General features: G+C 39.5%; 1 protein-coding gene across 3 annotated transcripts in view; it reads left to right on the forward strand.

Moving 5' to 3' along the window:
• Positions 1-25,798, forward strand: part of KIAA0408 (KIAA0408 ortholog) — a 30,830-nt gene that overhangs the window by 216 nt on the left and 4,816 nt on the right. Inside the window, exons 1-4 of one of the 3 annotated variants that reach the window (XM_069598980.1) lie at positions 11,335-11,598; positions 17,979-18,233; positions 23,014-23,373; positions 23,462-23,541. In XM_069598980.1, coding sequence (XP_069455081.1) covers positions 18,099-18,233; positions 23,014-23,373; positions 23,462-23,541 — 575 coding nt within the window. In that variant the 5' untranslated portion in view covers positions 11,335-11,598; positions 17,979-18,098. Of the gene's footprint in view, positions 1-11,334; positions 11,599-17,978; positions 18,234-23,013; positions 23,374-23,461; positions 23,542-25,798 lie in introns of those variants that run through there. The other 2 variants (XM_069598979.1, XM_069598981.1) reach the window with 2 other exon arrangements.

Genomic DNA, 25,798 nt, shown 5'->3' on the forward strand with positions numbered 1-25,798 from the left:
TCCCAAGTCTCTCAATTATTTCTCAGTATTTGACTATTATGATAATTCAAAATCTGGACATTCACAAGTTGGTCACATCTTAGAAAATGTATAGATTTATAAAATGCTTTTGCTAAATTTTATTAGATTAACAAAATAGCTTTGATAACCAATAAGTATCAGCAAAAATTATCATGAAGAAATAAAATGTGACCATCACGGAAACTAAACAAGTCATTGTGATGCTGATGGTGTCTTGTCTACGAGTTTGGAAGCATGAGAGTGGGTTATGCCTTAGTTCACTGAGAAAGGAATTATCTTTGTCCTCGGCATTTGACCAGTTTCAACCATTCCGACCAAACCAACCATATCTGTGTGTACTTATTACGTGCGTGCGTGTTCAGTCACTTCCGTCGTGTCCAACTCTTTGCGACTCCTGGAACTGTAGCCTGCCAGGCTCCTCTGTCCATGGGATTCTCCAGGCAAGCACACTGGAGTGGGTTGCCATGCTCTCCTCCAGGGGATCTTCCCAACCCAGGGATCGAACCCACATGTCCTGCATCTCCTGCGTCTAAGGCGGATTCATTATTGCTGAGCCCCCAGGGAAACCTTTTTACCTGTTGTACTTGAGCCGTATGTTGCTAATCAAGTTTGTTGCCTGGCTTCCTGTCCTCTGTAATAGGTTACCATGTAGAACTGCTTCTGGAGCACGAAATACACTACAAATGCAGTATATAGAGTATTCTGAGTAGGGAAAAAATAGCCATTCTGTAGAATCTCATGAAGTCACAGTCCAAAGCCAGTAGCATAGTTCCAGTGGGAGTTTCTCTGTAGACAAATTTACTTTGGTGAATCTCTGCACTGCCCTTTCTCCTCCTACCTAAAGTGGTCTGGATAGGTTTCCTGTAGCCAAAAGGTCCTATGCCGTCCGCCTCACTGGCAATTTACAGAGTAGAAAACTGGACTCAGTCATGCTGAGTCATGCTGATTGAGTGATTGAGAGCATTTACTGAAGTCACCTACTTAGAAATACTGGTGAGTTGGTGGATAGATATGAAAATCTGTAACAAAATGAAGTATCTTGCCCCCAACATAAAGAATGATATATGGAAAATCTTTGCTCCAAATACAGAAGTTGGTGCAGGCCACAGTCTTTTGAGTCCTCGTCCCTCAGCACGTAAATTTCCCTTTCAGTGTTAATTTAGTAAAAAGAAAAACTACATAATAATTAAAAATTGAGTTTATAATGTGCTTAGTTGCTCAGTTGTGTCCGACTCTTTGGGACCCGGTGGACTGTAGCCCCCAGGCTTCTCTGTCCATGGGATTTTCCAGGCAAGAATACTGGAATGGGTTGCCATGTCCTCCTGCAGGGGATCTTCCCAACCCAGGGACTGAACCCAGGTCTCCCGCATTGCAGGTGGCTTCTTTACCGTCTGAGCCGTCAGGGATACCCTACTCTTAATGTACCTGATTTTTAATTTAGTTTTAGTTTTTGCTTTGTTTTGGGGAAAAAAAGAAACTGGGAGTGAGGAGTGGTTAGCCAACAGTTAGAATCTGTCAGTACATACTTCCCAGCTTTTCATCTTAAGATTTCAAGTGGTTAGATAGAGCTTCATGACAAGAACAAATGAAATAGCATAAATGCTATAGTTAATCAATTATACAAATGTTTCTTTAAAAAATATTTCATCTCAAGGAAAGCAACCACTTTAAAAATCAAAAATTAATTAAAAATCAGAATTTGACTGTTAGAACCTTGATTAACCCCCAGATTGCCATCCTGGGGGCTTCCCAGGTGGTTTAGATGGTAAAGAATCTGCCTGCAATGCAGGAGACCCGGGTTTAATCCCCAGATTGGGAAGGTCCCCTGGAGAAGGGAATGGCTACCCACTTGAGTATTCTTGCCTGGAGAATTCCATGGACACCGGAGTCTGCTGGGTTACAATCCATGGGGTCGTACTACTGAGCAACTTTCACTTTTGCTATCTCAGAGGAATCATTTTGGCATTGAAAGTGGAACTGAAAGTAAATGTTTGAGGCGGAAATTTATATGAAATGCGTATCGCCTTTGGACTGGAATACAGTCAGCTAAGCAATGACTCTCTCATCTACCTATGACACATTTGGTAGTTATTGGAGGTGTTTCAGGTTCCAGTCACAGTGACTGAAAGCTTTACTGGCATTTAGAGGAAAAGGGCCAGAACCTCAAATACGTGTCATTCCCAGATTCCTAGCTTTGTTCCTATGAGGAAGCATGGTGTGCGGTGTACTTGTTCACTTCAGAAATGTCATAGATATTCAGTATCCTGTGTGGCTTTAAGAAACTGGCTTTGGAATTGAAATTATCTTTACCATGAGGAGAACCAAAAACTAAATATTTACATTACTGGTTTTCAATCCTAGCTGCACATCAGAATTCCTGGCTTGTTTTTAGAATTGAGATGCTACTTCACATTAATTGAAATCCAATACATGAACCCAAGCAGATATATATATATATATATATATATATATATATATATATATATATATATATGTTTTAACTCCCAAGAACCACTTCTTTAGATGTTTGAATTATTAAAATATGTATATAATGTATATACAACATATATACCAATGTCACAGCAAACTGTGTGATACTAACTATATAGAATCATCAGTTGTCTGGATTTTAGTAGACCTTAAAATTCCACGCATTCAGTGAACATCTGTATCCTCTTTATAGAGCATGCCTACCTTTGTCATATGGCCTTTGCCAGAAGACCCGTAATGACAAAGCAACTCTGTTTCCATACTGGTAATAGTGCTAGAAAATTCCCCGTTTCATTCAAACAGGTTTTTGAAAGAAACAAAGCTAGAGAAGACAAATCAGAATAATATGTGTCAGAAAGGAGAACCACGATGAATATTGTGTGTGTCAGGGTCACACACATACCTGGAGATAATGGTGCACGTGAACGCTGAATTAAAACCTCAAGATAATCCCCCCCAACACAGCATAACAAACCGCCACTTTGTCGTTACACAATCATCTCTGCCACAAAGCTTCCCCATGTGATCCATAGAGAGGATATGGTGTCCCACAAATCCACCAGGGATAAAGGATGCCAACTGACTCTACCCTCCAAACCCAAAAGAGAAAGCATGCATAAGAGAGCAAAAGATAGAGCATGGATCCTTTGTTTATTTAACACACATTTTGAAGTATTGGCTGTGTTAAGTATAGAAGAAATTGAGGTTCAGTTTCTACATTTTCACAGCTTTCAACTGGCTGATTGACAGGGACAGAGATGTAGATACCTAACTCTGACTTGTTTTCTTACCGAAAACAAGTATCTGCAAAAAACAGATTTATGGTTGCAATTTATTCTTTATTGCATATCTGATAGCATGTTAGATTCCCCTAAGAGAACACAGCAAAAGCCCGAGGCATTCTTGGATGGAAGAATACAGAAATCTATGCAGGGTAGGCTTCGCACGTGGCGCTAGTGGTAAAGAACCCGCCTGCCAATGCAGGAGACTCAAGGGATGTGGGTTTGATCCCCGGGTTGGGAAGATTCCCCTAGAGGAGGGCATGGCAACCCACTCCAGTATTCTTGCCTGGAGTATCCCATGGACAGTGGAGCCTGGTGGGCTACAGTCCATAAGAGTCGGACACGACTGAAGAGACTTAGCATGCGTGCAGGACATATATCAATATCCTGTGATCTGAACAAGAAAGGAGAGGCTAACCAGGGGAGGTCCAGGCTATCCAAAACATCAGCCTTGTCCTCAGATCTCTTGTGAAGCATTAAATTCTTCCTGGCAACAGTGTTATTAACCTTACCTGTGGATCCCTAAGCCATTGACTTTATAGAAGAATTTCATGAGAAATTTGAACTCCATCCAGGCTCTTTGTGTATGAACCCCAGTAAGAAAAAGATGGGGGGAAATAGGATTGACTTGGAGGCTCTTTCCGACTCTGCCCCACCCACTGAAGAACTGATTACCCAGTTTGTGCCTGTGTGTGCACACATCTTTATACATTGTGATGTACAATAGGAAATGCATCCAGTGTCAGGGAATTCAGGCCTGACTCTATCTCAGGGCATTGCTGGGGGCCAGTGATTGGAAGGTGGTTTCAGCAAATTGCCAACAGATGGAAGTTAACCTTGTCCCTTGCCTTCTTCTCCTTGGAACATGAGGCTGTTCTGTGAGCACCCAGGATCTAGGGTGGATGTCTTCCTTTCACTGCAGGATATAGTCATGGGAGGAAAAGTTAACAGAGATGACTCCCAAGACCTCAGAAAGGAAGTCTACTATCTCGCTTCCCCTCCCCTTTGATTCTGTTCTTTGCATGGTCTTTGTTGTATAAAGCTAGTTCTAAGAGAGGAACATCCAGGCTCCTTTGTTCATGAAGAAAACACAGTCCTCCAATTATTGAAACAGGGACTCTTCTCCTATTTGCACCTTTGAAGACTGTGCTATTTAAACATCACCCTGAAAATAAATTCAAATAAACAAAAATTCCATTGCTTGCACATTCTTGGGCGTAGGAAGGAGTGTCTTTGGTAATTTGGCTGAGATTTAAGAAAAAAAAGAATTCAGTTGGCTATTTTTAAGCAGAACAGGCTCAAACTCAAAACAAGGGAAAATTCAGTGCTGAGCCTGGAATGTGTATTGGCCTGCATTCCCTAGCCTTCATTTCATTCTGTGTGGTAGAGTGGGATACGATTATTTCCTTGGCTGCCAGTGAACTGTGGAATGTCAGTCTGGTCGCTAAGCCTTAACTCCAAATATTCATGTGGCGTTGGTAGCTATATTCTCATAGCTCATTTTCATCTGGCAGTCATGCTTCAGGTCAGATGCTCCGATGTAAAGTCAGGATTGAAAGTGAGAAAAGTTGACACTTTTAGGGACCATTTTCAAGTAGAGCACTGTTACAGCCGCGAATGATCAGAGAATAGGACCAGCAAAGGCAACACTCAACTCTTAAAAACAGGGAAGAATCTCCACCTTTCACTTCCCACTGTCAAACCAGGTGGTGTTGTCTCAAAGGACCTATTCTTATGTTATACCTCAGATGCTTCTGTTTAATAAGCTTAAATATGTTGACATTTCCTGATTATTTTATTTCATTGTTACAATTATAAAAGGTTTTTTAGTTCACACTTGTATGGGTTTCTCTATAGCTAAATAGGGTACCATCCACATCCAGCATCTGAAAATAAAATTGTAAGATTTTACGAATTCACAACATTTACTATGCGTGTGTGCTAAGTCACTTCAGTTGTGTCTGACTTTGTGGGACGCTGTGGATGGTAGCGTGCCAGGCTCCTCTGTCCATGAGATGCTCCATGTAAGAATACTGGAGTGGGTTGCTGTGCCCTCTGCGAGGGGATCTTCCCGGCCCAGGGATCAAACCCATGTCTCTTGTATCTCCTCTATTGGCAGCCAGGTTCTTTATCACTAGCGCCACCTGAGAAGCCCTAAAATTTACTATACACAGGCTTCCCTGATAGCTCAGAGGTTAAAGCGTCTGCCTGCAATGCAGGAGACCTGGGTTTGATCCCACGGTTGGGAAGATCCCCTGGAGAAGGAAATGGCAACCCACTCCAGTATTCTTGCCTGGAGAATCCCATGGACGGAGGAGCCTGGTGGGCTACAGTCCACGGGGTCGCAAAGAGTCGGACACGACTGAGCGACTTCAATTTCATATAATCAGTGGTGTTTAGCAGTTTTGATCCTTTCAGAAAATATTCATGTAACACTTTTGACTTGAGGATGAGACTATTTCTTTGAATGTTGTTGAAACCAAATTTCCTGTTGAGGGTTTTTCAAGTTCAGTTCATAATATTTTACTTGTTTTGATTATTTTCCTTTTAAATTATTGATGCATTATTAGATATATTAAATAAATAATCTTAAGTTTTATCTTGTACCGAGATAAATGTCTTATACCACAGTAGAGGATCTGAAGTATGACTAGGGGCCTCCCTTTCTGAACCTTCATCTCCAGACCCTTTAGCGTGGCCTCCTCAAGTCATGATGCCACATTTTCTTTGCACCTGGGTATCAAGACCTCTCTCATTAGCCCCTCAATATCTAGCACCGCTCATTCAGTTCTTCTTTCTGATCTTCTGTCTCTCTTTCTGCTCTATAGCTGTTTCCCAGGCTCTTATCAAAGCTTTGACTGTTCCTTCCAGCCCTTTTTGTGTGTTAGCTGTTCTCCTTTTCTTTTAGATGGGTTTGTAATCATGGCAGCTGAGTCATCTATTTTCCATTGGTGCCTCTTTATAGTTTCTAGTTCCTTGTTAATCATCTTTCTTAAATCCTTTAGCATTTTTGTTACCTCCTTTTTGAACTAGGAGTCAAGTAGACTAGAGAGATGGGTTGTTCTTTTGGAGGATTTCTTGTGTTCTTTTAATTGGTTCTCCTTTTCTGAACAAAGTTGTGACTAGCCAATAATCGCTTCTTCTGTCAATGGCATTTTATCAGACAGTTACTTAAAATGTAATGCTCTCACTTAATGGTGATAAATCTAACATTTCTGGTAGAAGATAAAGGTGGGGTGGAAATATCCTGGGGTGGGGCAGGGTGGGGAGAATACAAATTAATTCCTGTGTCCTTCAAGTTATTACACCCTCTCAATGGCCTCTTAGCCCTGCTCTGTCGCTGGAACTGCCTAACAGAAGTGTCTCAGGGTGGCCCTCTTGTGGTGGACAGGCATTCCCAAGGCCCTTTTCTGGAATGAAATGAGAGGTAGCCCCAGAAGAGTCCCCGTGTCACTTAGCTTTTATTGTCATCACTATCAACATTATCATTATCTTCAGTATCAACATTTCCCAAGTCAAGAATCTGGAAATAAAATAGTGATATAAAAACAAATAATAATATAATAACAAAAAAATTTAATATAGTTAGATGCCAGAAACAAATTGGAAAATCATCAGCAAGATCTGTCTCTAGTCCTAAATAACTAAACATGTTTTAAAAGTGTTTTGTTTCTTCAAAATATAGACCAGTACTTAAAAAATAAAGCAGATAGTTTGAAACTCTTTCCTTTGAATATTTCTGTCATCTGGAAATGCCTGTACATAAACCCCATGACAGATTTGCTTGGCTAACATATTTGACATGTCGCCATCTCTCAGAGTAGAGGAGACAGCCAGCATCCCATGATTTTAAGGGAAAAACATTCAGCACTGGGAAAACAGCACATTAGCTGGAACATGACAATCTAAACATGTAACTCCATGGAAAATAAATCACACCAAACAGATTCTAGTAAGTATCGACATCATATTTCTTTTACTAACACAAGAGTCTAGACTCTGTCATTCTATGACTCATGTAACACAGGACCAAACTTGACAGAATCAGCTGTAGAACATTATAAAAATTAAGAAACCTGGGCCTCATCACTGGATGGTCTGGTACAAAAAGTCTCTGGAGGAGAGTTTTTGAAGTAATTCTTTGAGTGATTGCAGTGTACAGCAAGGTCTGAGAGTAATACTGAATGGTGCTCCCGGTGGCAGAATGCTGTGGGGACTACCAAGAGAGGTGCTCCGTATTTGTTCATTTGTTTCAAGGAATACTCAGAAAGTGGGTAGTCATGCTGCAGTTGCTATTGCAGGGATCTTCAGAGGTGATGGAGCTGGTTGAGGACAAAGATTTGCTTTATTCTTGCAGTCCTCAGAATCCAACCCTACACCTGACCCAAAGTTGGTGCTCACAAATGTTCATCAAGTGGAATGTTAAGAGTACCCAAGACCTCTCCTTAAGAATGGAAGATTAAGATTCAAGAGAGTTCTACTAAACAACTGAGATGTTTCATGAAGCGTTTTATTTTTATTAAATAGATATAATTTGCTAAAATTTATAATTTTCAAATTAGCAGACTTTTTAAGCAGTTTTGGTTTCAGAAAAATGCAGAAAGTCCTAAGAGTTCCCATATAAAGCATTTTAAAAATTGCAAAGGGCAGATACTATACTGTAAGGAAGGATTATTTAAGATTTGGCACGTGTAATAGCTTCTAAATTTTAATATGCTATGAGTTCAGGTTTTCAAAGTCATCCCTTCCAGTTTTTTCCATCTCTTTATAATAAAAATAGAAAAATAGTACCCTTTTAGCTGGCAAATATGTTTAAAGAGTAAAGGAAGAAGGGCCTGAAAAACTATACAAGCAAGAAATCAGAAGCCACCCAATCTAATATACGGCCATAGCTGTTATAGCATAAAGAGATGAAATAAATAACCACTTTGTGGTGCTTCAAAATCATTCTTCAGTTAGAAAACTGTAAATGAAATGTGAAATTTATGCTAAAGACAAAGTCGGTGCTTTAATCCCCAGGTTTTTTACAATCACTCAGTTAAAATTCTTTTGTCTTCATATTCTGACCAAGGACTTATATTATTGAATGATACAAACTTTTCAAGATAAATAGTTATAAAGATAAATACTGTCTTATATGACTCCTGCATCGTACTTGGAAGATGAAATATTAGTATTGACCCCCTCATTTGGACTTAGAAGAAATGAATTTAAGATTTGATAAGGCTAGAAGTCAGTGTCTCGTGCCCAAAACTCTTATCCCTGGGTGCTATTCCTTACCTTGAGCTCACTGGAATTTTAAACTTTGAGGCACTCCCCCAGGAATTAGCAGACCTGGATTCTGTTCCTGACATTGCTAGTAAATGGCTTTGTGACCCTGAGTAAATAACATCGAGGCCTCTTCCCTCAGCTGTAAAATGAGAAGCTTGACTGGACAGTTTCAGTTCTTTCTGGCTATAAAATTCTATAAGTCTGGAAACACTTCCTAGTGACATGTATGCTCTCAATATTCCTCTTTCCCCCTTTCCAAAATGTTTTAGTTTGTGACTTAATATCATCATTTATACAGATCATTTCAAACCCTTTCCAGGATTTTCTGTTTTTCTTTCTTGACAGCAGCTTGTGTTTCTGCATTTACTTTAAGTATTATTATATGCATTTCTTTACATATTTGTTATATGTTGAAATAGGATTAGTATGACATCAGATACAAATGATTCTTCCAAATTCTCTCCAATGTATAGAGCAATAAGTTGAGTCAGTTTCACATTTGAAGGTTTAAATATTTACATGGATTCAAAGTAACCTGTATTATGCAACAAACTGCACTTTTTCTATAAGGTTTTCAGCCATTATAACTCCTGCTTGAAAATGTCAGGAACTTCTAAATGTCTGAGTATTAGTCTATGGCTGGGCATGCTGGCATCAGTCTTTAAAATCCATTTGTTTTGTGTGTAAAAGAGCAGGAGCTTTGCTTAAAACAAACTTCCTTAAAATCTTTAGTGGGAAGGTTCAGAAATACCTGTGCTGAATATTTATTGCCTTTGTATGCTGTCATCTGATTGTATTACTTCATTTCTTTAAGGTATGAAATATAGCTTGGAAATATTAGCTAAGACACATAAAATTATACAACAGAGAAGGTTGGTAAATACTAGAATAAATGGTAGACTTGGGTGAAATTCCATCAGTTTTTCATCCCTCATTTTTTATTCTATGTATAATTTAAGGTCAACTTTACCATGACAAGATGCAGATGAAACAACTGCAAAAAATAATTACTGGAACATCCATCAAAAATGACATTGAAATAAGTACTATTGAGTGAAGTACCAGAGGAGAGAGCAATATAATTCTTTCTGTAATTAGCTACATATTATCTGAAGTTCTGATAGGGTGTGGAAAACTGTCTGAATTTGATTTACAAAAGACACATTGAAATTAAGAGGTCTGGAGTGACAGAGAGGGTAGGAGAAACAATTTCATTAGAGAATTGTGTAGAGACGCCTTGGGGATATTCCTTTCCCCACAGCTCCCGCCTCCACCCCCATGCCAAGATCTTCCTTCTGTCCTGATAAGGATGGAGGCAGAATGAGCTAACAGTTCCTTATACCTGGTACTGTAAGTCCTCCCCCCAACCCCCCATACTCTTAAAACATCCTTACCAAGTAAATTATCCCTTTACAGAATTAACAAACTTGAAGTTCGCACAGATAAGTGGTAGCAGTAATTTGAAACCAGTATGTCTGTGACAAAATTCCAGGGTCCTCAATTAGAGAATCCAGTTCTAAGACCTACTCCTCTGATGTAGTCAAGCTTCTGTGAATTTCAGCAAGATACTTGGCCTCTCTGAGCCCTGATTTTATCAGTAAAATTGGATTAATATCTACAGACACATTTTCTGCAAGAGTGAACTAAAATGAACATACATTAACTCTTAGAAGTACTTAGCACAGAGCTGTGCAGAGTTGTCTCTCCATGAGTCATCACTATTATTACTATAACTACTATTGTTGTTAATTGCTTTTGAGATTATGATGCTGGGCTTTTAAAACATAGAGTATGATTTCATTTAATTGTCCTGCTGCTGCTGCTGCTGCTGCTGCTGCTGCTAAGTCGCTTCAGTCGTGTCCGACTCTGTGCGACCCCAGAGACGGCGGCCCACCAGGCTCCCTCGTCCTTGGGATTCTCCAGGCAAGAATACTGGAGTGGGTTGCCATTTCCCTCTCCAATGCGTGAAAGTGAAAAGTGAAAGTGAAGTTGCTCAGTCATATCTGACTCTTAGCTACATATACTAAAGTCCTACTATGAGCAGGTTCTACTTAGTAAACATTTTAGCTCCCCATGAACCATATATCTGGAAGCAGACAAACTATTGTGGCAGTGAATATGTGCTGCCTTAAGGACCACACAGACTTTGGACCTGAGGATAAGCCCTTATTATTTAAAGTTTTATCTAGCATATTTGCTGAATTAGGCTGCAGCACGTCTTAATTGAGAACAAGTATCTCATTGTTTTTTTTCCCTTCCCACAGTAAATATCGTCCTTTCCCATGGTATCTTATTTCCTCTAGCAGAAAGACATCACCATCCCTATAGATATAGGCAGCAAGCTACCAATGAATCACAAAGAACAAGGAGGCTGGTCTTTATATGCCATTTCTACCTTATTTCAAGACAGAAGTTTGATACATCTTCACAAATCTTTTGAGATTACATATATGAAATTTCTGCCACATAAAACACCAGCTTCCAAAGGCACCAAAAAGTGCAGTTCTGAAAGCGGGGAAGAGAGAGGTAGGCAAGATGATTCTTGCCTGTAAACAAGGAGTTAACTTGTCCAAATAAGTGAAATCTAAAATTGGCCATTGTCATCGTGTGATATTAACACCAGCTCTTTTGGCAAGTTTAGAAATACTGGGCTCCCTTATAAAAGTTAAAAATGTCCTGGACCTGGAGTTGTTTACCCAGAGTAGGAGCTGCTCTAAAGTTACAGAGCTCTGGTTGGAAGAGGTGACTCGAAGGCCGCCTCCGAGAAACTGACGTCACAGTAGTCTCAGCTGCTGCTGTGACACTGGGCTGAGCAGCTTTTTGATTTGTGAAAGTGGTAGAGGTTTCAAAGGGATTTGTCAGTACTTCTCTGTTGAATGGTGGGACTGATTTTACATTCCTATTTCATGCAAAGAAGCAAGATTCCCCGCTCCAAGACGTCAAAGACTTTTCACTCTAAAACAACCAGCTGTCCTCCCATTGCTAGTTTGACCGGTAGTTGGACCTCCATAGGATTTCTCCCCAGTGCAAAAAGGTATGTTTGTTTTCTGACAGTTTGAGAGCAAGTGAGTAATTGTGGCAAAATATAGAGAGGGGTTGCCGCTGACATGTTTAAAGCTGTGGATACCGTTTAAGTGGAGGGTGATTTCAACATCTGCTTGATTCAGCATCCGTGCCTGGGTTTCAAAGCAGTGGGGCGGGGTGCGTAACGGATTTTACTGACTCCCAGGGAAGAAAGGGTTCAGCTGCCGTGAGTGGATTTCCTGACTCTGGACTGATGGTGCCATCCACTCTGTGAGACGGTTTTTCAAACAGTGCTTCTCAGAACTTTGAAGACCGCTTTTGCTGCTGTAGGATTTCACTAAATTTATTTATTTGAAAATTAGTTTCATTAGGACGAAGACTTTTTAACATTTACCGAGTGAAGTTCACAGTCTTTGAAATTGTTGGCATTTGAAAATGGCAGGGAAAAATAAATCAGCGTGGTTTCATCCAAGATGATGGTTTACTCACTGCATGAGGAGTGTTTCTGTAATTTGAGCTGAAGTGCATAACATTCATAATGGTTCATCTGCACTTAGGAGGGGACCTTAATCTATGGCTTCTACTGTTTAAGCTGGTTAAGTTTAGGCATCTGTTTATCCAAGCCAAATGTATTTTTCAAAGCTTTTATCAGTTAAGTAAAATCAGTGTGCCTGTAGGTTGGATATTTTCTAGGTTGAATATATAACTGAAGAGAGAACAAGAAGATAATGGAAAGGCAAAATTGATTTTTCAGAATTGTGGGTGGTAATATTCCTTTGACCCTATTGGAAGATAAAGAACATGTTGAAATAGCCAGTTTTAAAAATTCCTTTTTGCCTTGTAACGGAATCAAGTCATGGTTTTCTTTGGAAAGATGCCTTTGCCAGTGAACACTATGGGAGGAATAAGGTCTGTTAATCAGCTGAAATGTGGCAAGTGATTCCTGATAGCCTGGAGACAGGGCTGGAGAATCCTGGAAGCAAATGGTGTGTAACTTTGATGGGTTTAGACAAGGGAATTCCTGATTCCTCAAAGTTAAGGGGAAGCAAAGCATCTCCAAGGCAAGCGGTTGTTCTAGGAATTGTACAATTGACAGTACCTACTGTGCGCAGCATTCCTCTTGGAATGTGTAACTTCCTCCAAGTGAAAATGTTTCCATGATATGAAAAGTAGCATGTTTAGGGGAAGGGAATCAGAGAATAGGAAGCAAACTGTGAACACAACTTTCCAAAGGGAGAAGTTGCCCTGGAGTCTGTTCTCCTAACGTTGTTTCATTTGTTTGGCTAAAATCCAGTTTTTAGTGGGAAGGTGAAGGTTGAAGGGGTAATGATGACGGTGTAGTTAACAGTGGGGCATCCCTCAGGTGAAGAAGTGTTACCATGGCCTAGGTGAGCCTAACATGGGACAGGGAACTGATTTATTGTGAAATTCCTGTGTTGCTCCTAAATTTTGCTTCCTAGTAGGGCCGGAAGGTTAGCAGAACTTATTTTCCTCTCATCATCAAACTTATGCAACCCACTCACAACTCTTCTACAAATCTGGCTTCCGGCCTTGGGGAGGGAGAAGTGGGTTAACATGGATTATGTAATGCTCACTTAGAGCTGTTGGGGGAAGAATGTGTGCATGACTGAGTAATGCAGCTCCCTCTGATACTTGACATGTGCGCTTACACATTTTATTCTGAATGAAATTCTGGAGAGCGTGAAGTGAAATGGAGAGTCAAGGAGGCCTGGGGAGGGGTGTAGATAGCAGAAATTCTTCTTTCTCTCCCACGGAGATACCGGTATCTGTGGGCGAAAAAGAGTGACAGCTAGGAACAAAGAGAACTTTTATATTGGCCTCCGCAGAAAGCACTGAAATTGAGTTTTTGAATCGGTTGAGCCATTTTACCCCATAACTTTTCATTTCAGAACATTATGTCCCTACAGAATTACCCTATTTAGTTGGATTTTTTTTTTTAACATTTAGGGAGAATTATAACAAGAACAGTTTTATGTAAGATTCATCTACTCAGATTTTTACTAACAATAAAAAAATTCCTAAATCTTTAACTTGGCTTCTGTTCTTAAAATACTTGAAAAACACTGAAGGCAAAGGAAAACCATTAAAAATGTGAGTCCACACTATTACACTTGCTTCTATGAATTTTCTAATTAAATCAAAATCATAGTTTTATCTAGAGGAAGATAGATTAAAGAAAGAAGGGAGCAGGGGAAGACCAACAAACAAGAGAGGGAGAAACGAGAGAGGAAGAAAGCAGCCCTTTACTGAGCACCCAGTAGGATCCGAAATAGTGTTAGGTGCTTAGATTAAGCGTTCTCTTTCTTGCATATTTAATCCTCACAAAATGCTTTGGACCCCACTTTATTTTTGGAGGAGAAAGCAATATATTCAGCTCTATTATATTTGACATTTATGACAAGACAAAGACAGTGAAAAGTACAATAAACCCACAGAAATTGACACAGACATTGCTCTATAGGAATTTTCTCTCAAAGGCTTGTTTTTGATCCATAACCATTGGGTTTTGTGGCACTAGATATGGCTCTAGTCTTGGAAAGGAGAAGCTCTGTAGATTGGTCCTTCTCCGTATTAAGTGATGAGTTTGGCTTTTTGCAATTAAGTGCAGGGTTCTGTCTGCTTCAGGAACATTACCTGGATTCATGTGTAGTCCTGTTACCAGGAGCAAGCCTGACTGAAGGTTTTCCTGGATGATGTTCTTCAAGTAGGTAAAACAGAAACGGGGTCTGTTGCCCTTTAACCCTGATTTGAAAGTGGTTCAAGAAGAATTTGAAATGAAAAGAAAAATTGAAGCCACTTGCTACATAATTGTAGGAGACGCTTTATGATGATTTCTATACATTCAGTGTTTAAAGACGGAATGAAACAGGGACCTTCATAGCACCTCTTTTCTAGTAGCTTGAAATTAGTCTGCTCTCTTTCTATAACTAGATTGGTTAACTTTGCGACTTTCTCTTGATATCTTAAACCATACCACTCTTCCTAAGTTTTAATGTTAAATGCCTGCTAGTCTGCAAGATAGTTTTAGCTCACAATTAATTACATATAGTAAAGCAGTCTGTATTCTCTGAAAATTAGCACTGTCTTCATTTCCTGTGAATGAGATGAGCCTACAAGATTAGTAGGTAATCAAAATCAGTAACAGATTCACTAAGACAAAATTCCGTGTATTCTTTACTCTCTTCATTATGTTGTGTCTTCATCGACACATTATTTTGGGGCAGCTTCCATTTGCTGTGGCACGCACCTCTGATCACTGTCTCATAGGGCTGGATGGTAGCAAAAGGAGGGAAGGGAGACAGAGGGGATGGAAAATGAGATTAGAAAAACTGGATAAAATGAGACACGGTAGTGTTTTTAACAGCTAAATCTGAAATTACTTCTTTTTCTTCGCTGAATTAGTCACAGTAGAGTGCCAAAGAAGTAGGTAAGAATGATCAAAGTATCTGTAACAGATTTATTGAGAGAAGAATAACCATATAGGTCCTAACATTATTGGGGTGTTTTTTGAGGGTGGAGCCCTGCATATAGCAGATATCCTTTGACCCTTATTAGTCTATTATAATTCATTAATAGATTGCAGCTGAAAAGTGTATGTTTGGCACCGTTTAGCACATGATATGCACATTCAGGACAGCCTGACCCAAAAAAAAAAAAATCAAATGTCTTCAGTGTTTATATTTGGGATATGAAATATGCGGCCTTCTTCTATGACTGCAGACTGAGGCTTGCTGCCTGGTTTTGTGGGCTTCATTTGACAATGCCAGCACCCAGGCAGCTATGACTCTTGAGAATTAGCTCAAAAGTAGCATCATCTGCCACCTGGTAAGTTAAGGCACTTTGGTCGTGGCCTAAAAAGTCGAAGAGTTAAAGACTTCTTTAGGCGTGATTATCTTAGATGGAGATTTGAACATTTTAAGCATGCTTTTCTACCCATTAAAAATGTATCTGGCTTTACTAACAAAAATACTTTCAGTGGAAATTTTTTTTAAACAACAAACAGGAAATTTTATCTTTCTCAAATCTCTTTTTATTCATGTCATTTAATCTTTATAATAACCCTGTGGATATCCCCCACTCTAATGTAAGTAAATAAATCTCAGAAATTTTAGGTGAGTTATAAAAGAGTTACCAATCAGGTATTTTAAAGTGCATCTTAAAATCCTGAGTACACATGCCCTAAATGCTAGAATTCTAATTATTTCAGTCAGTGCTTAGTATGATCAAAGATTTCCCTGCAAAGTGATCAAAACATTTTCATCAATACTCTAAATTCAGTATCAGAACCTACATTCTGATATCTAGTCTATTCAGTTCAGTTCAGTTCAGTCTCTCAGTCGTGTCTGACTCTTTGCGACCCCATGAATCGCAGCATGCCAGGCCTCCCTGTCCATCACCAACTCCTGGAGTTCACCCAAACTCAAGTGCATCGAGTCAGTGATGCCATCCAGCCATCTCATCCTCTGTTGTCCCCTTCTCCTCCTGCCCCCAATCCCTCCCAGCATCAGAGTCTTTTCCAATGAGTCAACTCTTTGCATGAGATGGCCAAAGTACTGGAATTTCAGCTTTAGCATCAGTACTTCCAAAGAAATCCCAGGGCTGATCTCCTTTAGAATGGAGTGGTTGGATCTTCTTTCTGTCTAAGGGACTCTCAAGAGTCTTCTCCAACACCACAGTTCAAAGGCATCAATTCTTTGGCGCTCAGCTTTCTTCACAGTCCAACTCTCACATCCATACATGACCACTGGAAAAACCATGGACTTGACTAGACGGACCTTTGGTCTCTGCTTTTGAATATGCTATCTAGGTTGGTCATAACTTTTCTTCCAAGGAGTAAGCGTCTTAATTTCATGGCTGCAATAACCATCTGCAGTGATCTGGGAGCCAAAAAGAATAAAGTCTGACACTGTTTCCACTGTTTCCCCATCTATTTCCCATGAACTGATGGGACCAGATGCCATGATCTTACTTTTCTGAATGTTGAGCTTTAAGCCAACTTTTTCACTCTCCTCTTTCACTTTCATCAAGAGGCTTCTTAGTTCCTCTTCACTTTCTGCCATAAGGGTAGTGTCATCTGCATATCTGAGGTGATTGATATTTCTCCAGGCAATCTTGATTCCAGCTTGTGTTTCTTCCAGCCCAGCGTTTCTCATGATATACTCTGCATATAAGTTAAATAAGCAGGGTGACAATATACAGCCTTGACGTACTCCTTTTCCTGTTTGGAACCAGTCTGTTGTTCCATGTCCAGTTCTAACTGTTGCTTCCTGACCTGCATACAGCTTTGTCAAGAGGCAGGTCAGGTGGTCTGGTATTCCCATCTCTTTCAGAATTTTCCAGTTTCCTGTGATCCACACAGTCAAAGGCTTTGGCATAGTCAATAAAGCAGAAATAGATGTTTTTCTGGAACTCTCTTGCTTTTTCCATGATTCAGCGGATGTTGGCAATTTGATCTCTGGTTCCTCTGCCTTTTCTAAAACCAGCTTGAACATCGGGAAGTTCACGGTTCATGTATTGCTGAAGCCTGGCTTGGAGAATTTTGAGCATTACTTTACTAGCGTGTGAGAGGAGTGCAATTGTGCGGTAGTTTGAGTATTCTTTGGCATTGCCTTTCTTTGGGATTGGAATGAAAACTGACCTTTTCCAGTCCTGTGGCCACGGCTGGCTTTCCAAATTTGCTATTAGAAGGGAAAAAGAGCATGGATAAGTTCTAACATGGTTTTCAGAATAATTTTGCTGCTTTAGTATTTTACTTGATGAAATAAAATAATGACAATATTTTTCCATGCTTTAGTTTGGTTTCTTGCTGATACTATCAGTCCCAGATTGACTACCAACGCTGGGGTCTTATTGATATGGTAACTACATTTGCCACAAGATTGAACTCTTCAGTATAAAATGAAGACTGTAGCGCAGCACCATCTCAGGACTTTAAAGATCATAAAATCATATAATCTGGTTGCATCAGAACAGAAGGAGTAATTCTACTGCAGAATCCACCGCAGTTATATAGCTGTGGCTATCCAGTTGAATTTCATACTTCCACTCTTAAATTCATGAAAAATTCTATCTTTAGATTAGGCGGTTAGTTTAAGGAATACTTATATCTCACACATGCATTTAACCATCCTGTCCACTGTAATTTTGCTGTCTGGTTTCAGAAAGAGGAAGAAAAAAAAACCTGGATGATACTTTTTGTTTGTTTGTTTTTGATTGTGCTAGTCTCTTCTTAAGCAGATATTTTTGTCATCTCGTCTTTTGAGTCCAATTTTCCTATGGTTTGTTTATGTCAGTGGCTCTTGCCAATCTGATAAAATGTTTCCAGAAAGCACATGGATTTGGAACTCTCTCTTGTTATGTTTATATTAGGCTTTGTTTTAAAGGCAAGTGAGACTGCTTCAAATAAAACAGCTCCAAGCTTCCAAGAAACAGTTAAGAGAAGGCAGAGACGAACAGAAATACCCCTTCACTAACACTCACACGGTTGCCATGGACCTGCACAAGCAGTGCGAGAACACAGAGAGTAGCTGGCACAAGGAAAAACTGGAATTGCTGGACCAGTTTGACAATGAAAGAAAGGAATGGGAAAGTCAGTGGAAGATAATGCAGAAGAAGATAGAAGAGGTACGTGTTGATTTGTTTGAATACTTTGGAAACTTAAAACTCAGAATGAAAATCCTTTTGGTTTGTTTTGTATTGGAAACTGCTTTTACTTTCCAATTCTACCTGAAAGATACATGTCTCAGTGGTACTTACTAGACCTAAAATAGCATAACCTAACCCACTGGTAGTGTAGGGACTGTACTTATTTTATAACTTTGTATGACAACTCTAAAATATGTCAATTTACTCTTTTCTCACTAAAATGCTGATGGTATCAAAAGTGAGGTATGTATTTTGCATGAGTTTTCAAATGCCGAGCTCAGTGTGAAAATAAAAGAAAAGCATAATTAGTGGAACATACCTTTAGAATGTCACAATTGGGCATTAAAATAGATCTTTTCTGAGGTAATTTATGAATGACGTCTACTAAAGGGAATTATGTACTCGATAATTCAGTATAACCAAAAGGAGTGTCGTATATCAAAAAGAAAATGACGGTGGACATGATATTCATCCTGGCAAGGAGCACCACGTTTGCTGCTGCTGCTGCTAAGTTGCTTCAGTCATGTCCGATTCTGTGCGACCCCATAGATGGCAGCCCACCAGGCTCCCCCGTCCCTGGGATTCTCCAGGCAAGAACACTGGAGTGGGTTGCCATTTCCTTCTCCAATGCACGAAAGTGAAAAGTGAAAGTGAAGTCACTCAGTCATGTCCGACTCTTAGCGACCCCATGGATCACGTTCATTGGCACATTTATTAGAAAAGAGTTTATGAAAAATGACATGCCCAGAATCTGATACAAATAGTAGTTTTATCCTATCAGCCTGTTGGACCTTGAATATTTCCTTTATTATCTGCATTGATGTATATTCAGCTTGTTCCAACTGAAAATTATTTATACTTATCTTGCTTTCTTGTAACATCCCTGCTGTTGACTTACATGGTTTGTGCACATTGTCAAGACAGTTATTTTAACAGACTCCTTGGCCTTCATTCACAGGCAATCAAAGCTAATGCTTTGTTTATAGCGCAAATAATTTTCTAATTAACAGCCATGTAATTGGTTATGAATAAAATACAAATTGGCATGCTAAAAGGAAAAATAAAAAAAGAATAGCCATTACTCTATTAGAGAATTCCATGGACAGGCCATGGGGTCACAAAGAGTCAGACATGACTGAGTGACTAACACAAAGCCGTTAGACTATTCTTGGAAAATCCAGCTGAGAAGTCAGGCATGTAGTAAATGATTGCAAATTGAAAGGAGAATTTACTTCATGTCCTTCTATAGTTTGGAAAATGCATGTTGCTTCCTCTGTTAACTCCTCCACCCAGAGTTCAATTGGATCAAAAAGGAGACGGCTTAATCAGAGTCTACAACGCCAGTGTGAAACCTGAACTCATAGGTCACTGGCTTCTCAAGGTTTGGAAAATCCATTAAATAATAGTCTCAGATAATTCTAGCATCTGAGCAAACTAATTAAGGGAGTCAGGGTTAGTCTAGCCAATTGTTTAAGCCACGTAGCTTAAGATGGTAGCTAAGATAGTCTGCTGTCTGGTTAAATTTGTTATTGTCAAATAATTATTCTGACAGCTCTGCAGATTCCATCTGTAGAAGATATGAGCCTTATCAATTAGCAGGCATTAAACATACTTGGAACTTAGGTGATAGTCCATAAAAATACTGACAGAAGGAATGGAATATTTTTTCTTTATCTTGGATAGTAGCTGTGGTGCTATTTATGTCATGATGCCTGCATTGTACAGCACCATACGTGAGAATATGTTTGTATAATGTGCTTACCCAGACTACCCGGCCAGAGAGGATGCTCTACAATACCTGAAGACTAGCGTTGTGTCCCCCTTGTCATAACAATATAGTTGTCCCTCAGTAGACACAGGAAATGGCTCCAGGAGACCCCATGGATACCAGAATTCATGGATACTCTCAAGTTCCTTATGTAAAATGGCAGAGTGTATATGTATTCTTTTCCAGTCCCAGTATTTGTACCTGTAATAATGTACCTTTAATATCTTCCTGCTTAGAAGCTACAAAGCTGGGTTAGAAAAGATTGGGCAAAACAGGAAATTGTCCTCACATGTCATAGAAAGTCAAGACAATATTGTTAACTAAAATTAAGTCTACTCTTGGAAAAATGTAAGATACCACAAGCCTGTGCATGTGTGCGTGCTAGTCACTTCAGTCATGTCCGACTCTCGAGACCCTGTGGACTGTAGCTCACCAGGCTCCTCTGTCCATAAGATTCTCCAGGCAAGAATATGGAGTACATTGCCGTGTCCTCCTCCAGGGGATCTTCCCGACCCAGGGATCGAACTTGTGTCTGTTATGTCTCCTGCATTGGCAGGCAGGTTCTTTACTAGTAGCACCACCCTAAGAGACTGTATTTCTTTCTTATTTATCACGAATTCTGTATTTTAAATCAGACACAACTTATTAAGTCATGTGCTAGAAAATTTGACATTTTTAGGTGCATGCTTATAATTTCTGTGATTCCAAATAAATGTATCATTAGTGAGAGGATCAGTATTGGGTATTAAGATGCTAATGATTCTTTATTCAGCCACTATCCACAATCATTGCATTTGCTGTTACAAAGTGAAGACGTAGATACTTGGATCTTTGAAACCTAGACTGATCCAGATAGTTACTCTTAACAGAGTTAATAGACAGCTGGGGATTTTTCTTTTTTTCTTTTGTCACTTTGCCATCTTTCCTGCCTGTGTCCTTTGTTTGAATGATCAGATACCCATTGAAAACAGCTGAGTACCAAGTAATAGATTTCCTTACGCAAAATAAATGGTTTCCCATCAATAATATAACATTTTTTGTTTTTTCATACATCACCTAAGTCCCCAAGAGAATTTAAGATGTCAAATAGAATTTTGTGTAAATTAAAGTATTTCAGAACGAGATGAGAAGAGAAAGGTGAAATGAAGATAAGAGGAAGGATCCCTTGCAAATGCATGCAGCAGGTCCATCTTTCTAGCAAGTAACAAAAAATTATCAGATGCATATTTCTCAATATTCAGGAAACAAAAGCAGACTAATTTTCCAGAAATAGTACTTTGGTCCCTAATTTTACATTGAAGCAAATTTGTTTTCACCCATGACTCCTCTAAAAGAGGACAGTGCCACCAAGAACATCCTTAGATTTAGCCTGGTGCTTTTGAGGGTTGCTTCTTATTATGCCCCTCAAGGTCGGCCAAAATTATAATGCCCACAGCAGTTCAGTACAGATAATTTTACAGGAGCCAAAATGGTTGATTCATGATGGCAATTTGATGCTATCCTGACTTCATCCAATGACAAATTTATGACTAGGGCAATAAATGCACTGCATATCCTTCAGGCATTAACGATATTCTAGTGCTTCTCTCTGAGATTTGCGTAAACACTGAGCAGAAATTAATCTGTTATTATATTCTTTGATTAATAGATCTCATGCAGATATAGGATGTGACTGTAAAATGTAGAGTCATTTGTTTTAAGTCTTTGGAATTTGACAAGCTTTCCCAGAACTCAAGCCTGAAGAGAAAGTCACTAATTGCCTGCAGGTTAAACTAAATCCTCAAGAACTAATTTGGGGCAATTAATAAACTAATAGATGATCAAAGCCTTAGAGTTCAATTGTATTACATAGGACAGGCTCACGCTTGTTTTAATTAGGACAAAGGAAGAAACTTTTTTTGAATGTATATAGCCTTGGAAGTTAAAAAAAAAAAAAAAACAAGTCTGATAATTACCTACCCCTCACCCACGTAACTTCCTAAGGAAACATCTTTTGATGATGAAATAACTACTTAAGGGACAGAATGAGCTGAGTTACTATGTGAGATTGTCAGTCGTTTAGACAGTTCAATGTTGACTTACAAGTAGGATCATGTATTTTTAAAATATGGCCTTAATGTTGGTTAAATTAGAGCACCTTGCCAGTAATTGGGAGAAGGCAATGGCAACCCATTCCAGTACTCTTGCCTGGAAGATCCCATGGATGGAGGAGCCTGGTAGGCATCAGTCCATGGGGTCGCCAGGAGTTGGACATGACTGAACGACTTCACTTTCACTTTTCACTTTCATGCACTGGAGAAGGAAATGGCAACCCACTCCAGTATTCTTGCCTGGAGAATCCCAGGATCGGGGGAGCCTGGCGGGCTGCCGTCTATGGGGTCGCACAGAGTCGGACACAACTGAAGGAACTTAGCAGCAGCAGCAGCAGCCAGTAATTGATCGAGGTCCTTCCAATTTTGTTAACAGTGCTTCTGTATCATTATGACATCTATATATAAATGCAGGTTTCTGTCATTTTTGAATGAATTGATTTGTACTCAGAAAAATAGAAATTACCTTCTTTGCCCTACTACATGTAGTCTTTATGGTTCATCAAAAGTTTGCTCCAGCTAATCCAGATTTTAGAAGCATGATTTGGAAGCATTAGCATTAGTGCCCTGGAGTAGTCTATGTATGCATGCGTGCTAAGTAGCTTAAGTCATGTCTGACCCTAGGGACTATAGTTCTCCAGGCTCCCCGTCCATGGGATTCTTTAGGCAAGAATACTAGAGTGGGTTGCCATTTCCTTCTCCAAGGAATCTTCCTGACTTAGGGATCAAACCCAAGTCTCTTATATTTCTGCAATGGCAAGTGGGTTCTTTACCATGAGTGCCACCTGGGAAGACCCACTATATAGTAATATGGCCAAGAGAACTCAGAACACTGTGTTTAGGATCAAAACTATTGAGAAAGTAGGTTAGGGGGAAATTTTTATCTTTGTTTTCCTTATAGCTCTGCCATGAAGTAAAGCGTCGGAGGAAAATCAACATGAGTGAACGTGCTAAGGTCATTGATTTTGATTGTGAGAAGGCCGTTGGAGATAAAATGGAATCTTCTGCAGATTACCCCAATTCAGGACAATGTAAAATTACAGGGATACATCCCAGGGACATTCTGGGGAAAAAAGATAAAACAGAGCAGAGTTTACTCAGGGAAAGAAATCAAGTGTGCAAGGAACAAAAAACAATCAAAAAAACAAAAGTAGGGTATATGGATTCTGAAGCCAGAGACAACCATAAAGAACGTGGGGCCCGGCCTGACTGGAGGACTTCTGAGGCAGAGAACAAGAGCTGCTCTGGCGCCCTCAACACAGTAAGTAAGACGGGATTGGCCTTGGACTGTTTCTAAAGAAATATTTACATTTCAAAGGGCTAACATGCTATTGCTTATATGTATAAAGGCTCTTGAAGAACTTGCCAAAGTTAGTGAAGAGTTATGCAACTTTCAAGAGGAAATTCGAAAGCGGTCTAACCACAGAAGGTAGGCTGGTACATCTATGATGATTTTTATGTTGAAAAATCAAGACGGATATTGTTTTAAGTTAATAAGTCCAAATTACCTTTCACATTTAACATTTTGTTAGCAAAAATTGGTAATGTTACTAAAATCTGCTGTTTTAGGAGATAAAAGTTTAAATTGTACATTTCTTTGATCATTAACTCTTAAAGTAAATCTCCTGGTTTTCTGTATAATTTGACTGTTAGGTGTACTTCACTTTTTATTGATGTTTAGCTTAGTTATGCTTGCCATTGTGCTCAGTCACTCAGTCGTGTCTGATTCTTTGCGACCCTAGGAACTGTATAGCCCACCAGGCTCCTCTGTCCATGGGATTCTCCAGGCAAGAATACTGGAGTGGGTTCCCACACCCTCCTCCAGGGGATCTTCCTGACCCAGGGATCAAACCCATGTCTCCTGTGCCTTCTGCATTGGCAGGTGGATTCCTTCCCACTGAGCCACCTGGAAAACCCCAACACTCACCATAATAAACAGTAAATTAACAAGTGTATACAATGGCATTCTTTTTGTTTTGAGTATTTGGCCAGTGGAACAGTATGCTGGGTTAACCTAGTTGAATACATCTTTCAGTTCAGTTCAGTTCAGTCGCTCAGTCATCTCTGACTCTTTGTGACCCCATGAATTGCAGCACGCCAGGCCTCCCTGTCCATCACCAGCTCCTGGAGTTCACTCAAACTCATGTTCATCGAGTCCGTGATGCCATCCAGCCATCTCATCCTCTGTCGTCCCCTTTTCCTCCTGCCCCCAATCTCTCCCAGCATCAGGGTCTTTTCCAATGAGTCAACTCTTTGCATGAGATGGCCAAAGTACTGGAGTTTCAGCTTTAGCATCATTCCTTCCAAAGAACACCCAGGGCTGATCTCCTTTAGAATGGACTGGTTGGATCTCCTTGTAGTCCAAGGGACTCTCAAGAGTCTTCTCCAACACCACAGTTCAAAAACATCAATTCTTGGTCGCTCAGCTTTCTTCACAGTCCAACTCTCATATCCATACATGGCTACTGGAAAAACCATAGCCTTGACTAGACTGACCTTTGTTGGCAAAATAATGTCTCTACTTATCAATATGCTATCTAAGTTGGTCATAACTTTCCTTCCAAGGAGTAAGCGTCTTTTAATTTCATGGCTGCAGTCACCATCTGCAGTGATTTTGGAGCCCCCCAAAATAAAGTCTGACACTGTTTCCACTGTTTCCCCATCTATTTCCCATGAGGTTATGGGACCGGATGCCATGATCTTACTTTTCTGAATGTTGAGCTTTAAGCCAACTTTTTCACTCTCCTCTTTCACTTTCATCAAGAGGCTTATTAGCTCCTCTTCACTTTCTGCCATAAGGGTGGTGTCATCTGCATATCTGAGGTTATTGATATTTCTCCCAGCAATCTTGATTCCAGCTTGTGCTTCTTCCAACCCTGTGTCAAATTTAACAATGTGGTGTTTTAATTTTATAATGATGTTCTGCTGAAATATTCTGAATTATTTATTTCTCTACATTTATTATGTATATAATGAAAGCATTCATAATTTTCAGACAACATACTGTAAATACATACACACATATGTATTTACACAATGCAGTAAAAATGCTGTTTCTGTTCAGAAACACCTATATAATTCTAAGGGTAAGTTTTAGCCAAATTGAAAAATAAATTGGATCCTCTGCAAATTGCAATTGCTGTACAATCACCATTTATCTCCTTGTGGGACAGCATACTTCTCTTAGAAGCTATAGCAATGTGAACCTTTATTTTTCTTTATTTCTTTGGAAGCTCAGAGAGAATTTTTGTACTGACTTACAACAGATTTTACTTACCCAACCATGCTTTATACATAATTTTGCCTTCCACTTTTCTCACTTAGCTTTTGCCTAGTAGGTATTCATCTGTGCTTTATTATAAGCTATCTCATAATGGAAGTTAAATACATATAAATGTGGCTTCTATTTATCAATATGATTAGTTAATGTTAATTTGTGAACCCACATTATTGCTACATTTAGGTTTTTATTTTGCTAATTCAGAAAATTCTTACTTTCCAATTTGCTTTTACAACCCCATCCCTGGTATAAAGTTCTCACTGTGACTTCATGGCCTTTAGAAAAAAAAGCTCAAAATTCTTCATATGTAATTCAGTTATTGCAATTTGACCTAGCATTTCTCTCTTATTTGTCAACATTCTTTCCCACTCTGTTTTGTATTCCATCTCTGCCAGATTACTCACTG

This window comes from Ovis canadensis, chromosome 8 (assembly GCF_042477335.2).
Source record: "Ovis canadensis isolate MfBH-ARS-UI-01 breed Bighorn chromosome 8, ARS-UI_OviCan_v2, whole genome shotgun sequence".
Taxonomy (NCBI): Eukaryota; Metazoa; Chordata; class Mammalia; order Artiodactyla; family Bovidae; genus Ovis; species Ovis canadensis.